The following is a 16,020-nucleotide window of genomic DNA, read 5'->3' as shown; positions in this document are numbered from 1 at the left end:
GTTGGGACCCATTCCTACTGTGCTGCGCTTTTTCACCTCCAAAGCGCACACACACTGCAGGGTCTAATGCTGCGCACCCCGAGCCTGCCTGGGGCGACCTCACCTAAAGGGACACGCACGCCAGCGCCCACTGGCTCCAGGGATGGTAAGAGAGGTGGCGGCGATCTGGCGAACCAGAGCTGGCCTGGCCTGGCCCCGCCCCGCCCCGCCCCCGCCGACTGAGGCCCCACCCACCCCTCCAACGACCAGGCCCCGCCCACCCCGCCCCTCTGAGCCCAGCTCGTTCCGAGGTAGCACCTCCTCCCGAACCCGCCGGCGGGTGCGTGTCGCTGCTGCGCCTTCTCCTCCGTCACCGCTGCCGCCATGCCCGGAGGTCTCCTTCTCGGGGACGAGGCTCCCAATTTCGAGGCCAATACGACCGTCGGCCGCATCCGTTTCCACGACTTTCTGGGAGACTCGTAAGTGGCCACCCCGTCGCCCTGCCCTGGCCTCGGGCTGCGCTCCCATCTGAAGGTGTCTCCCCTGCGTCTTCTCCCTTCGTCCTCCGGCCGCTCGGTGCCTGCCCGCCGCCACCTCCCCGCACCGGTTCCTGCACGTGCCTCTCACTGTGCGTCCCCTGCCCCGCGGCGGCCACTGGGTTCCCTCCCGCGTCCCGCCCCAGCATGCCCAGCCTGGCTCCAGGCGGGGAAGGGGGAGGGGAAAGAAATCGGGTTTCCGCAGGTCCCGGGACCCGGAGCGCGGTGCGGAGCAGGGTTTGTTGCTGTTTAACTCGGTTTGTAAGTTGTGCAAGCAGCATGTCCAGCCAGGCCCGGTGGGGACTGAAACCGGCGGCCTCGGCGGTCACCTCCCGGGACCCCTGCCTGGATTCGGCCCCCTCCCTCCCTCTGTTCTGGAACTTGCGCCCGGGGGAAGGTGGGTGTGAGTCCGGGGACTGCTGCTGGCAGAAGGGCTCTGCCTGCTGCCTGGGATTTGCAGGCTTCTCGGCGCAAAATGTAAAGTTTAAAGCCACCAGCTGCCGGATAAGCGGCCGGAAGACTTTTTGGCCACAGCCTCCTTCAGTGGCCAGGATAAGATTTGATAAGAACTTTGGGAGGAACCAAGAACACTCTGTGCATAGGTGTGTCCTTCATTCCAGAGCTTGCAACACTGTGAGGGAAGGGCTTTCTGAGGCTGTCCAATTGCAGCGACCTCTTCTTGCCAGGACACATGAACCTCTGCTGGCTGTGACCCTTTGTTTCCCAGTGGTGTGCCCCTCCCCCTCGCCTAGCTTCCAGCAGCACATGGCCTGGCTAGAGCGATACAAATTGGTGACCTGTTATCTGGCAATCATACCATTATGACTAGGAGTAAATTGCTGTCACCCTGGTTTTATAGCTCCTGGATCTGCAGACGTTAAGTTGCTCAGCTTCAATCAGAAACTTCCCAGACATGTCTAGTTACATGATGGTTCTGGAGTTCAGGAGCCCTGTGGTCTTCTGAGGCTTAACAATTCCTCCCTGGGTTTGAATCCTTTTATATGTGGTATCCAGGTATGTATATATAGAGAGAAGGAAGTTTTTGAGATTAACCAATGATTGGACAGGGCTGTTCAGAGAACCTGGGAGAGACTCTATACCTTAGGCCTGTGGTCAGCAAACTGCAGCTCGCGATCCACATGCGGCTCTTTGGCCCCTTGAGTGTGGCTCTTCCTAAGCCTTAGGAGTACCCTAATTAAGTTAATAACAATGTACCTACCTATATAGTCTAAGTTTAAAAAATTTGGCTCTCAAAAGAAATTTCAATCGTTGTACTGTTGATATTTGGTTCTGTTGACTAATGAGTTTGCCGACCACTGCTAGACGTAGGAGTTACCCAACCCCTTACAACTCTAAGTCCATTTCCAGCCTCTCATCAAGGGAACAAACAGTTTGTGAAAGAGAGGGCTCAACTAGAAAATGATGAGAAATGGAACATTCGGACCCTGAAGGCAGGAAAAGGCTTCAGAAACACAGACCAAGGCCAGTCTATACTCAGAATCTAGGTATTAGCATTTCTCCAAAACCCCATGGTATTTTTCAGAGTATGTTCCTTCCCATTCCACTCTCTGTCCTCACCCCCACACAGCATAGGAATCTTACCAGAACTCTTAGGCTGTATGAATTAAAGATAAATATTAACATAAAGCATAATTACTATAGCAATAAGTAAAAATGCTGTCACTGCCTCAGCTAACTCCGCTTTCTTGGGTTTTGTTGTTGTTGTCATCACCATAGTTTATTGGCCTCTAGATCTCTCTTGATTTGATTAAAAATGGTACCATCTCTGGGAACCACCAGTGGAAAAATGAGAAAAATACCCACATCTATAAAAGACTATATAAGCCCTGGCCAGTATGGCTCAGGTGGTTGAGCATCATCTGGTGCACTGAAAGTTGCTGGTTCGATTCCCAGTCATGGTACATACCTGGGTTGCAGGTTCGAGGTTGGGGTGTCACAGGTCAGGGTGCATTCTGAAGGCAACTGATCAGTATTTCTCTCACATTGATGTTTCTCTCTCTCCATCTTCCTCTCTCTCTAAAATCAGTGAAAATATGTATTTTTTTTTTAAGGTTGTACAAGTCGGCCCCACCCCCAAATGACATTTGAGCTCTTTATGTCATTATAGTACATGGATTTTTGCCTAATATAATATTTTCCAAACTCCATTCTGTATGCAATCTCAATTCAGACTGTCAATTTTTGTTTCGGGTGTTGTTTTTTTAGGGGGGGAGAAAAAAATTAAAATAACCATAAAATTTCACAGGCATCTACTCCATCCTCCTCTCCACTCCCCCAGACAATGAGATACAACTAAGAGGTTTGGGGACTGTGTTTGGTGAGTTTATTGAGCCTTAATCGCTGTTTCTTTACGTATGTGGTGTAAGCAGCTTCACAGCTTTTTCACTAAACAAAAACGTGTGTTTTCCTGAAGTTTTCTGGGGGGTTAGTGAGAAGGGACTGTTCCCTTAAAGGAGGAAACCTATTGTCTTTTGAAAATGAGGAAGGAAGGAAATGGGATCATGTAATTAACTCTCACCAGCAGCAGTGGGGAGACTCTGAGGGGAAGGCAGGCCACAGTCAGACATGCCAGAGTTTATTCCTATTCCTAGCTGAGTGGTAAACTGGAGTTTGGCTTCTCCGGAAGGAGAGAGGGTGTGAAGTGATTCAGAGAAATGGTCTCTTGACTGGAAATGGAAGGAAAACGCCTGACTTGCCTCATTCATCACCCCGTTAACATTTCTTCTCAAAAGTCTCGTCTGAACCCTAAACAGACAGATCCTTTTCCATAGAACCTAAGGCCTACATTTTACTCAGAGCTACATTATTACAAAAGATATGTATCCCCCTTGTTGCCCTTTTAAAAAAGTAGACCTACCACACACCTCCACAGTGTTAAAGATATTACCTTCCTTCCCAGTCTTTCCATAGCCTCCTCCATCCTTTTTGTAAGAAAGTCTTTTCCTTTCCCGAAGCCTTGGAGTTGAGTGACAGCTGTGAGTGGAAGGGGGTACCTTCATTTCTGCTTTGTTTTTTGTGCTTCGGGGAACTTGGCAAACTTGGTGAGCTCAGCTTGGCATCTAAGCTAGATCTAGTAATCTAGGTTAGGGTCCTGCTTTAATTTTGTAAGCCCCTGGGAGTGTGGAAAACCGAGAGTTAAATTTCCCTTTTCAGTAGAGTAGTTTCCATGGTCACCAAAGAGCAGGAACTGGGACTCCAAAGATTCTTGGTGGCTCAGCTTAAAGCATGCTTAAAATCTCTACAAGTTTAACTTCAGGCAGTGATGCTCTAGATAATAGTATTTACCTAAAAATCTGTAGTTCTAGAATCTACATTGTAGTTTATCAGGTTTCTACCTACTTGGTCTGAAGCAAGAAGAAAAAGAAACCACAAATGAAGAGATAGGTAAAATTCTCTTTGAGACAGCATGGAGGGACCTGGAGAGTATCATACTAAGCGAAATAAGCCAGTCAGAGAAAGACAAGTATCATGTGATCTCACTCATATGTAGGATCTAATGAACAAAATAGATCCAGAGACATAGAAGCTTGGAACAGACTGTCAGTCTCAGAGGGAAGGCAGGGGTGGGTGGGAAGAGATTAACCAAAGAACTTGTATGCATATATCATAACCCATGGACACAGACAATAGTGTGGTGAAGGCGGGGGGGTGGGGGGGGATGGAGAGTAGTGGGGGGGGTTAGAAGGGGTCAATGGGGGGGAAAGGGAACATATGTAATACTGTCAACAATAAAGTTTTTTTGTTATTTTTGTTTGTTTTTAAAGCTGTGACAGCTAAAAAAAGAGAGATAGGTAAAACTTTGAGAGTGCTGTTTTGTCAAGATGCAAATATTGGTTGTCCTGTAAAGCTGTCTGATAAAAGGTTTTATAGCCATTCACTTCAAAGAAGCCACGTGTCAACTTTAATTTTACATATAAATAGAGGATACCAGCCTATTTATTTTAGATTACAAAATCTGTTTATTCATGTAATCAGCTGTTCGTTTGGATTCAGAGACTTTGGGAACACCCATTATTGGAGCTGAATGTTGGGCTGTGGTTAGGGAAAAAAAATAAAGAAGAGGGCAAGAAGAAAATAAGTTATTTTAATAAGCTACTTGGTTTGAGTAGCACAGGTTTTATTAGTTGAAAAGGAGTCAGAATGACTCAAAAGAGGCAACACCCTTAAATTAGTCTTTTAAAATATTTGTCATCTTGATTGTAAGCATTCATTTTTTGAAAGAACATCATTTTTTACCTCAGATTTGTGACTTCCCATTCTGCATGCTGGTGATAACCTTGTCATTCAGTTGTGACCTTTGCCTTCATTGCAGATGGGGTATCCTCTTCTCCCACCCTCGGGACTTTACCCCTGTGTGTACCACAGAGCTTGGCAGAGCTGCAAAGCTGGCACCTGAATTTGCCAAGAGGAACGTTAAGCTGATTGCCCTTTCAATAGACAGTGTTGAAGACCATCTTGCCTGGAGCAAGGTAACGTTTCTATGGCTGTGCTTTGAGGTTATAAATGGTAGAGTAGAAATAAATGAAGTTTTACTGGAGGGGGTGAAAGAGAGGACGCAAGTACATGCATGTCCTTTAGTTCAGACTTGAAATGCTTTGTTTTCTGTGTAGATTTCACTCTAGTGATTTACCTTTGACTTGTCCTTGAAGTCTGTGTTCAACTCTCCATTCTTATATTTCCTTTGAGTTTTGTGTTCTGTTCTGTTTTGTTTTTGTTTTTTTAATATCTCTCTTCTGGTAGCTTAATGTCTGAGTCAGGGTGTTTTTGAGGCAGGGATCAGATCTATAAAATTATCTTTGCATGTGGTGGTGTTTCCAGATGTGATGGACTTAAGGAATGCATTATTTCTGATGGTTTTTATATTTGGAAACCCAGAGGCACCTTGGATTGGTATCTGATACTATACTATTCGGCTTATAAAGAGGTTATTGCTGCTTTCTTAAAGCAGTAAAAACAAGCTGCATTTTAACAGACTTGGGCATGAAAAGAGTCAATGCTTAGCCATGGCCAAGTGGCTCAGTTCATTGGGCGTCATCCCATATATTGAAAGGCTGCAAATTTGATTCCTGGTCAGGGCACATACCTAGATTACAGGTTCAATACCCAGTCAGGGCTTGTGCAGAAAGTAAAGGATTGAAGTTTCTCACATCAGAGTTTCTCCCCCCGCCCCCTTTAAAATCAATAAACATATCCTCGGGTGAGGATTTAAAAAGAAGAAAGAAAAGGGGCTATGCTTACAACCTAAATATAGTACCCTATTGCTCTTCCTATCAGTGAATAATTGGGATGGGGAGTGTTTGTTCATTCATTAAAATTGCTTAGAGAAATTACTATGATTATGGTCCTCTTCCCTGTCTTGCAATAGGATGGCTTGCAACAGATTGAATTCAGAGGATGTGCCTGGTTTAGATTTCTCTTTCCCCTTTGACCTGCCTTTTAGGATATCAATGCTTACAACTGTGAGGAGCCCACAGAAAAGTTACCTTTTCCCATCATCGATGACCGGAATCGGGACCTTGCCATCCTGTTGGGCATGCTGGACCCAGCAGAGAAGGACGAGAAGGGCATGCCTGTGACGGCGCGTGTGGTGAGTTATCAAAGTCCATATGGAGTCCTCATGACTGGCCAGGCTGTATGGCCATGTAAATGCTTGGAGCACCTAGAGCAGCGGTTCTCAACCTGTGGGTCACAACTCCTTTGTGTGTCGAACGACCCTTTCACAGGGGTCGCCTAAGACCATCGGAAAACACATGTATAATTACATATTGTTTTTGTGATTAATCAGTATGCTTTAATTCTGTTCAATTTGTAACAATGAAATTGGGGGTCACCACAACATGAGGAACTGTTTTAAAGGGTCACAGTATTAGGAAGGTTGAGAACCACTGACCTAGAGGAAATAGGCGAATATATGTTAATGTCTACATATTTCCTCAGGGAAATAACTGTACTGGTAGCAATCTCACTGATTATGTGTAATGCTCATGCTAAATTTTTAGCTAAAATTTTAAGCTGGATAATTCATAGCTTATGGAAACCTACTTCTAGAATTGAGTAATCTTTCCTATATCTCTCCTGACAGCCTCTCTTAAATGGGATGGATCATGTCCTTCGTCCTTGGGCACCTCTGGTTTTGAATTCTAGTTAGTTCTGTCCTCAAAACAGACTTAGTCCCTCATCTGCAAAAAGTACAACTACGTGAGGGCCAGTATCCATTCCCATTTAGTATTATTTTTATGATAATCACCCCTATTTAACATAGTACCAGCCGGAGCCCTTTCCTGGATTCAGTTTGCATGTCAGTTTTTCTTACTGGGACAACCAGAACCAAATATAATCTCCTTTTAAGTGCAGAAAAATAACATGAACACTGATGTATACCTGAGGCTAATACAATACTCTAGGTCATTGTAATCGAAAAGCTAAAAAATACATATTTTTATAAAAAGGGAAATGACATGGAGAAGAAAAGTGCCTGGGTTCCTGCCCCCCTGTGACGTTTGGTGTGCCGTTTTAGATATTGGGGAATTTTTTCGTTCGCTTTGCGTTTATACCTTCGAACCTTTGTCATGACAGGCAAGCATTCCAAGAGGCTTTCATATCAAAGACCTTGTCCTATTTAAGTGTCTGTGTATTTACAGGTGTTTGTTTTTGGCCCTGATAAGAAATTGAAGCTGTCCCTCCTCTACCCCGCGACCACCGGCAGGAACTTTGACGAGATTCTCAGAGTAGTTATCTCTCTCCAGCTGACAGCAGAAAAGAGGGTTGCCACCCCAGTTGATTGGAAGGTAAAGATGCTAAAGGGCAGGTCCCCAGCGCACCTGAAAGGCCTGTGTGGCTAATGTCCAGTGGCCACCCTCGGGCTCTCTGTTTCCAGCGCGCAAGTCCACTGGGAGGATTTTTCCTCATGGCTGAGTTTAAGATTTGCTATTCAAAGTCTTTAACACTTTTATATAAAACACAAACTCCCATGTTGCTTTCTAGCTTTTAGCTTATTTGGGCAGATTAATTGGTCAGAATGATTCCCTTTCCTAATAAAAGGATTTTTTAAAAAACTTTAATCCTTCCCTGATGGCAAAATATTTACAATAAAACTTAGATTGGCCACTTAAGTCCTGGCTGTAAAACTTTTGGTGTCTTACTGTCCTGAAGTATTTTCTTCTCTTAAGCTTCATTAAACCTCTGTAGAATTCTGACACTTGTTTTCACGCTTACAATCTCTAGGATTTCTGCAATATGTAAGACATGGATAATATCACAAGAATATTTTAACTTCGCTACATTTTTAAAAATATGCTAACCTGAATACCAGTTTTTGTTTTTCTGATAAGTATATCAGATAAAATGCTGTGTCCATTCCCTGAGCATACATTTATTGAGCCCAGATATAGCCATGAACAATAAAGTTCCAGACCTCTTAGACTCACGTTCCAGTGGTAGAGACAGGCAATAAACTAGCTTATAGTGTATTAGGTGCGCGGAACAATGGGGAGCGGAGGGGAGAAGGGGAGTACTGTGGTGGGAAGGCTGGCTTTCTGCCTGGCTGTCAGGGGGGCCTAGTGCAGGAAGCTTTACCTGAGGGTGAGCGTGGCATGTTGGAGGACCATGGTAAGTCAGAGAACCTGGGGATCTAAAGTTCATTCTCGCCTTCAGGCTTTACCATTGGATTTCACCATTCTCCATGTCTGTCCGTAGGTTGGAGATAGCGTGATGGTCCTCCCAACAATCCCTGAAGAGGAAGCCAAGAAACTCTTCCCTAAAGGAGTCTTCACCAAAGACCTCCCATCTGGCAAGAAATACCTGCGCTACACGCCCCAGCCGTAGGTCTCACCCTGCACAGTGAGACAGCGGGTGCCAGCTGCCAGTCAAGTGTCCTACAGCAATTCCATAGAAACATCCCACTATGATCACAGCCACGGTCTCTAGGTTGCTGTCCTCCTGGCTTATTAAATGAAAATGGCACTAAACACCCCGTGGGATTCTTTGCTTCATGCCTTCACCAGCATTCTGTTCTGTTCCCATGCCTCAGCCCTCTCTCCTGGCTCTCTAAAATACAGTCTGTATTTGAGACTCACATCATATTGGATCTCTGCAGGTTTGTGATCAGCAACGTAGGATCCACTGATAGTTGAAAAGCTGCTTTGCTCCAGCCCGGAATGACCATCAGGTTTTTTAGCTGTTCTAATCAAATCCTCTCTTCCATTACACATTTTGGGGAGCAGCAGAACTTGAGGTTCAGTTTCCTCTGTCAATCTGTAAGTATATAACCCTAGCAGTTAAAAGTAACCGGATATTCTTCAGTACTCAGTGTTTTGATCACAACTAAGGGGAAAGATTTCCATTCTGTACTTTTACAGGAGAGAACTGAAATGGGATGAGCAGGGGGAAGGATCTTTACATTTTTTTAAAAAAATATTTTATTGATTTTTCACAGAGAGGAAGGGAGAGGGATAGAGAGCCAAAAACATTGATGAGAGAGAAACACCGATCAGCTGCCTCCTGCACACTCCCTACTGGGGATGTGCCCGCAACCAAGGTACATGCCCTTGATCAGAATCAAACCTGGGACCCTTGAGCCAAACCGGTTAGGGCTAAATATTTTGCTAAGAAAAATTTTCAATACATTTCTACCAAAAGAGGGAGAAAAGGCTCCACTTACCTGCTGGAGGTGTGAGCAGAACAACAGCGCCACCTGCCTCTCACAGCAGGTATATTCGTGTCAGTGCTCCGCCTTGCTAACACTGAAAAGGCTCCCCCTGGGGAGGAAGGGAGGAGAGGATGACTGAAGTTGTTTGTAGAACTATTCTTGCTGAGGGTGGGGCAGTACTTTCTGAATGTTGCTTTTGGGGGATCTGGCAAATAAATCCGTTGTTAAAACTAGATCAGAGAATTCTGTTGTCACATTTTGAAATACTCGGTTAGACCCGTGTCCTGAGGGCAGAGGCTTCCTCACTGGGATTGGCGTTGATGCTTCTCTCCGGAGACAGATATATAAAATTTCTAATGACCATGGAGGTGCAGCTGGCCTCATGTGACTTCATCACAGCACTTGGCCCACTTTGCTTCTTCGTGGTACCTGTGTGGGTCCTATAGTCCCTTGAGTTTGTGACCCCCAGGTGTAACACACCTAATGCCTTAATGGGATTGCTGAGCTTCAGAATTTGAATCTTGAGGATAATGATGCACATAGGTATGCTTTTCTGGAAAGTACTAGTTACTCTGAATTCACGTCTCTTGGACTTATGCTGTGCTAATAAGGCCTCAGTTTGGAAAAAAGTGTCACACACCTGGTACAGTCTCTTGCACGTAGCCCTCTATATTTTTATTGAGTAAAATATGATCCCTGGTGCCATGTGTCAGAGAAGTCGTTAGTTTCCTTTAAAAGGTGGATGACACTAAGAAGGTTGAGAATGAAGGTAAAAATTCCAAGTTTTCACAGTATCCTGGGGAATGCTGGTCTGAAGGAGACCTATGACTGGCATCCTGTTTCTCATCTCTTCTCCAAGTCACAATATATTTTGCCTTCAAAGAACTAATACTATCTGGTACATCTACTCTACCCGTAATGATGACATCAGTATAAAAACGCTTTAAAAGCTCAAAGGAAAGGGGCTCGTGCTGTCAGATTTAGTTCTGGCTCTACCACTAAGCAACCATGAAGTCATGAAATGGAACAAGTTTCTTTCCAAGTCAATGTTACATAATAAATATGCATTTCTAGGTAGAAGTGGTCCGAAGCATATTTTTATTTTTATTTATTTTTTAAATATATTTTATTGATTTTTTACAGAGAGGAAGGGAGAGAGATAGAGAGTTAGAAACATCAATGAGAGAGAAACAGCTGCCTCCTGCACATCTCCCACTGGGGATGTGCCCACAACCCAGGTACATGCCCTTGACCGGAATCAAACCTGGGACCCCTCAGTCCGCAGGCTGACGCTCTATCCATTGAGCCAAACCAGTTTCGGCAGCCTAAGCATAGTTTTAACACCCTTGGGCATGAAGATTAGAGTTCCCCGATAAAGAACTGTTGCCCTCAATTTTCATTGGAAGAACAGAATAAATTGCATTATGCATCCAAAGATTTAATTGAAAGGTAATATATGACCATGGTGGCTATGAGAGAAGCATAAGGAATTTGAAAGTCCATGCAACTTCAAAGAATAAGCACAGACTAATCTACGTTAGTAAAATGATTAACTTGTGGCTCCTGTGTGGTCTTGCCACATATCTGATTTCACCTCTAACCTCCACCCTCAGGGTAGGAATTTGCATTGAGCAGCTCAGTGAAGGGTTAAGGAGCCAGAGTGGTCTTGCCTAAATGGCCAACTCAAGATGCCAATTTTGGTGCAGTGAACTGGTGTTAGTGATTTACTCCATTAAACCATGCCCCTTTGGGGCAATGCAAATTGAGGCAATATAACTGATTCTAGCTTAGTCAAGGTGCATGGACTGGGTAAAAGGTCATTACCACCTTCTCGTCAGTGATTGGTCCAAAAATGAGCATGTGACTCAGTTCTTGGGGAGGAGACAAATACAGGATTATCAGCATTTCTAGAATAATTCTCACTATTGGAAGCCATTCTTTTTGGTCTTGCATTGAATATGAACAAGAAAACATGGAAGCCTGGATTGCTGCTGGGAGAGGGAACCAGCCATGGAATAAGACAAAAAGTCAATAGGGTAAAGAGAAAGAAAAAATCTGCTATCACCGAGACTACTGCCCACAAACCATGCTACCTCTTGACTTACATAAGATATTTCTGTAGTGTTTAAGCCTAACGGATGTGCATGGTGAGGTGCCTCCTAAGTGACCTGGAGGGCAGGCATCTGTTTTCTGCTAGTTTATTCCCTGCACTGTAGATCTCAGGCTTCAAAATGCACTAAATGATATGAGGAACATGTTAAAATCCAGGACCCACCCCAACACTGATTCTATAGGTGACCAGAAGTTCTTCATTTGTAACAACCCAGGTGACTGATGCCGAGGACAGCAGACACCCAACATCCATTTCCCATTCTTTACTAAAAACAGTAGGTTATGTTAAGGTTGGCAAGGTGAGGTGCCAGTTAAAGTTCATTTAATAGGTGTGGGCATGTGACTGTGCTTCCCTCAGTGGGGTCCCTTCCTGACTAAAAGGCAAGGCCACCTACAGAGAAAGCTCCTTGTCTGACTGAAACGCCCACCGGATACCTGGAGTGACCGATGATTTGCCATCTGAGAAAGTTGCTGGCCAAGGATGGAGGAGAAGGCTGCAAGGAGCCTGGGTCCGTGCTTATTCCTCAAGCCACAGCACCAGCCATGTTCTGCCTGTTGCCAGGTCTCTGGTTACATCAGAAAAATGAAGCCACATAGGTTTCTGTAATGTGCGGCTACACCCCTATCTGCTGACGCGAGTGCTCCACAGCCACTCTGAGAAATACTGCCTACGTGCTTGGTGTCCAGAAAGTTCTTCATAAATGGTTATGCTTGACTTTTTCTCTTGTTTCTTTCTATTATGATTTTCCCTAGAGTCGAGATTCTTACATTCTTTCAAAGTTTTGTTGAAATGAAAAAGACAATGGAATCTAATAAGTACACCATGAAAATCAACTTTATTTGACTTTTAAAAATAAAATGAAAATAGTGTCAAACAGTACAAGGCCAGGTAAGATTGTTAACTTCTCAACTTTGCTTTCAGTAACTAAGATTATGGAACATAGATCTGTTTTTCAAGAGTTACTAAATTGGGGAGGGGACAATAACTTTGGAAAATGTTACGGGAGCACTACTTATAGCAGTATCACAAATCAGAGTTTAGATTCTGTGCTTTAGATAGTAATATATTGTACAATGCTTTTAATAATTTGTAAAACACTATAACGTGCTCTCAGCTGGAGCAGGGTTCTGTTTGGTGGGCCATGAGTCTTGAGACAATCTTAACCTGAAAATTTTTTGAACCACTCAGGTTCAAAATGCAACTACTTAAAACTGGAGCTTTTGCAACAGCCCATCAATTGCTTATTAAATCAATGCAGCAATAAATTGTTTCAGCAACTTCTAAGTAAACTTCTCATCAGATGACCCTTCCGCACGTGAGCCAGGGTATTGGCTCAGTCTGAAACCTCACTTCTTCATATCGTGTTGGCACCATTAGTGTCCTTTTCTATAATGAGATCCAGTGTCCAACTACAAAAGAAAGTCCAAAGTAAAATATTAGACTTGTGTGCATTTCAGAAAAAAACTAATCAACTTAAGCACAACCAGAAAACTTAGGAAAAGTTTCCATTTTATTATCTGGAACCTTCCCTCCAAGGACTTGGAGTGATACATTGTCAGTAAGTACATGTACATCTCTATACCATCCAACCTCAGCTTGTAAAGAGATACTACATTAATTCAATTACAGTAGTCGATCTCTTAAGGAAAAGAGAAATATTAGGAGCATTGAATTCCAGTTAACGTGGTGACTGATTATAGGGTAACAGGAAACTTTTTTCCTAAATCCGAATGAGAATTTTTTAAAATAATGGAGGTGGACCAAAACAGTGACAAATGAGGAACCCAATTACTTGGCTCCCGGTTAGGTTTTCCATTTGTGAAATAGGGTTTCTATAAGAAAGAGGAGAGGATGACGCCAGGCTGACTGCCTAAAAAGAACTACGTTGTTTTGTTTAAAAGGACTATTAACCATAAGTTTTGTCAATGCAACTTTCTGTCCCCAAACAAACACACTGCAAACCACCTGGGTTGTCAGAAATGACAATGGCAGGACCAGAACTTCTTAGGGTAGCTGCCTGGTTGGGATATGGTGGGCTTGAAGCTGCATTTGTACAGCTCACCATATTCAAGGGCATGTTTATTTGGCACCATCTTTGACACCATTACTGCCGATTTCTGCATTGGCCGAGTGCCCTATTGTTTTGTCAGAGCAGCCTTCCTCCCCACTCAACAGTGGGCTCGTGCCCAGATGAGCTTTGTTAGGTGCCTAACAGACCCCTTGAGTAATGTGGCTACCCTCCTCCCCACCAGACTGGCCTCTGTCTGTCCTGGCCCAGTGTGAGCAGCCCTCTCCCTCCCCAACTCTAGGCATGACTTCAGCACATCTTGGACTTTTCTAAATTAGCCCTGATTGCTGAGGAAAGTGGGAAAAGATGCTGGGGCCAAACGTAAGTGACTCTGTAATAAAATGTTTTGGGGTCTCTTGTTTTATCTTAAAAATTCATGCAAATTTGTCATCCTACTCCAGAATATGTTTGTTTTCATATAAAAATGTTTTAAATAATCTAAGTGAAATGAGTTAACTTTTTCTTTTAAAAGATCATCAAATAAAATTGACACTCTAGGAAGGTACCCATGATCAGCTGTGGCCCCATGTGTCCCCAGCACAGCATCCACACATCCATGGGAAAGGCACACTCCCAAGGAGAAGCATCAATACTTAGATGTTAATGGCCCTTCCCGCCCCTAATCCCAGAGACCTCTACTTTTGAACTAAATATCAGGGGAAGGGGGTGGAGGATGGAAAGTGGGAAAGGTGGGGGGGGGGGGGAATGGGGCAAAATGGCAGCTTCTAAAAATAGTCTATAATTTTAATTATTAATTGACTCAGGTGAGCTTGATCCAGTATTTTCCAATTCAGTGAGTTTCCACTAAGAGTCTCTTTTTCACCACCTACATTTTGCTATTTGACTTCAGCGATGTAGTTTCATATTCACACTAAGAAAAGTCTGACTCAAGTACCAAGTTTGTTACCTCATCTTTTCTCTTCCAGGTTTGATCTCTGCTGGTCACTTGAGGACCAGTGTTGACTGAGCCTGTTCAAACACATGCATCAAACAAAAATTAAATCCGGAGTTTAAGAATAAAAGTAGCAGAAGAATATTTTAAAATACCAATTTGCTTTCTCCTTGTAGGTCTCCCTTTCTCTTCCCTGTTAAATGGGCTCTTCCTTCCCACAGGGAGATTTGTTAATAGGCTCCCAAAAGTCCAATAGGGGACTGAGAAACTCAAATGACAGCAGGCAGGTCACACGTGATTAAAGTGGGCTGGATATAAGACAAGAGGGAGTGGTGTGGACAGCACCTGCTTCCCCAGTGGGAGCCAGCTGGCACTCAGCTCTGATTGTTGCCACATACAGAAATGGGGACTGAGTGTTGGCAGATGTTCTGATATTTTCGAGAGAAGCTCAAAATCTGGATTTTTTTTTAATGTGAAATTTCTGGATGTTTATACTTGGCAACTAATTTTAAAATTGTAAAAGAAAACATGTGCAGGTCAAATGCAGTGTACCGGCTGCATCAGTCCACGGGCTTAGCATATGTGACTTCTGTCTCAAACTCATTGGGGAATACAGAATGATATATTTCCCTCAGTGTCTCTGGAATCATTCAAGGAAGGAGAGAGGCCTGCAGGCCCCGGAAGATAGGACCTATTTCCACATCCTATCTCTGACTCAACAGCCCTCAGGGTGTCCTGAGGCTTGCCATACACCACTGTGTCCCATGAGTAATGTGGAGCAGCTGAGCTAGAGGCCAAAGGATGCAGTAATGGTCATCGCGGTGTTAGCCAGCTCGGGCAGGAGGCCCAGGAGCAGAGGGAGCTCCCAAAATCAGATGCTGCATATAACCCCAGAACAGGGCATGGAAGGTGAGCCCTAAGAATGTCTGAGTTGAACTTGCTACTAGGGGAGAAGTGAAATTACATGTTGAATGTCTGTCTCTCCTCCCCACAGGGGTAGACACCTTGTTTGGCTCACTCACCGACTAGTGCCTGGCACAGTGACCAGCACACACTGGGGTTGCATTTTATAAGAATTTTGCAAATGAGAAATAATGAGATATAAACTAATAGAATGTCACTTTCGGCACACAATTTAAGTCATATATACCGCCCACCCCCCAATTAACAATTGCATCATGTCTAAGTTAGCAGGGTCACACGAATTGTGAACACTGGAAATGGTGCTAAGTAGAGGAGTAAATTAAGGAGGACTCTTCAAGCTGGGGCAGCTGGGAGAATGATTATGGGGCTCTGTAAGGGGAGGGGGGAATGCTGAGCATTGAATGAAATATCTTGATGTATTTTCTCTAGAGCAAGGCCTTCCTATCTAGTCTTTGTTTACTGCTTAGTACCGGGATACATAAAATGGGGTACTAATACCCATTCAGTGACTATAGTTAGTTAGTGACTATCAAAGTACACCTCAAAGCAGGTTATCTGAGTTGTAGCAGTGACCATGGTTTGGAATTCTCATTGGAGAAGGATAAGGTCCCAAATTCCCTTAGGTTGTTGGGAGCAAACCAGCTCCCCACACCAGGACCCACTGAAACCTTCCCCATGCCCACTCTTCCCCAATGGTGCTGTGTGGCTCCAGGTTCCCATGGCAGAGTGAAACATAAAAGCTGCTCCCCGCACCTAGCAAGGGTTTGAAGGGAAGGTCATAGAGCAGAGGAGCCACCTGATTTCAGCGTCTAGAAGTCTGATATGTGCCCTCCCAGAAGC

The 16,020-nt window shown here is 44.2% G+C and overlaps 2 protein-coding genes across 2 annotated transcripts in view; one reads left to right on the top strand and one right to left on the bottom strand.

Annotated features, from left to right (window-relative positions):
* Positions 1–280: 280 nt before the first annotated feature.
* Positions 281–9,418, top strand: PRDX6 (peroxiredoxin 6). Its single transcript, XM_036343223.1, has 5 exons — positions 281–458; positions 4,849–5,005; positions 5,977–6,123; positions 7,178–7,324; positions 8,232–9,418. The coding sequence occupies exons 1-5, from the start codon at positions 364–366 to the stop codon at positions 8,358–8,360; spliced, it is 675 nt and encodes a 224-aa protein (XP_036199116.1). The 5' UTR covers positions 281–363; the 3' UTR covers positions 8,361–9,418.
* Positions 9,419–12,915: 3,497 nt separating this feature from the next.
* The window catches only part of SLC9C2 (solute carrier family 9 member C2 (putative)), a 56,889-nt gene continuing 53,784 nt past the window's right edge, over positions 12,916–16,020 (bottom strand). Inside the window, exon 27 of the mRNA XM_036343901.1 lies at positions 12,916–12,935. Within this exon, the coding sequence (XP_036199794.1) occupies positions 12,916–12,935 (20 nt within the window). The remainder of the gene's footprint in view (positions 12,936–16,020) is intronic.

This window comes from Myotis myotis, unplaced genomic scaffold (genome assembly GCF_014108235.1).
Source record: "Myotis myotis isolate mMyoMyo1 unplaced genomic scaffold, mMyoMyo1.p scaffold_m19_p_18, whole genome shotgun sequence".
Classification (NCBI taxonomy): Eukaryota; Metazoa; Chordata; class Mammalia; order Chiroptera; family Vespertilionidae; genus Myotis; species Myotis myotis.
The sequence above is the reverse complement of the archived record's forward strand: the minus strand, read 5'-3'. Positions and strand labels throughout refer to the sequence as shown.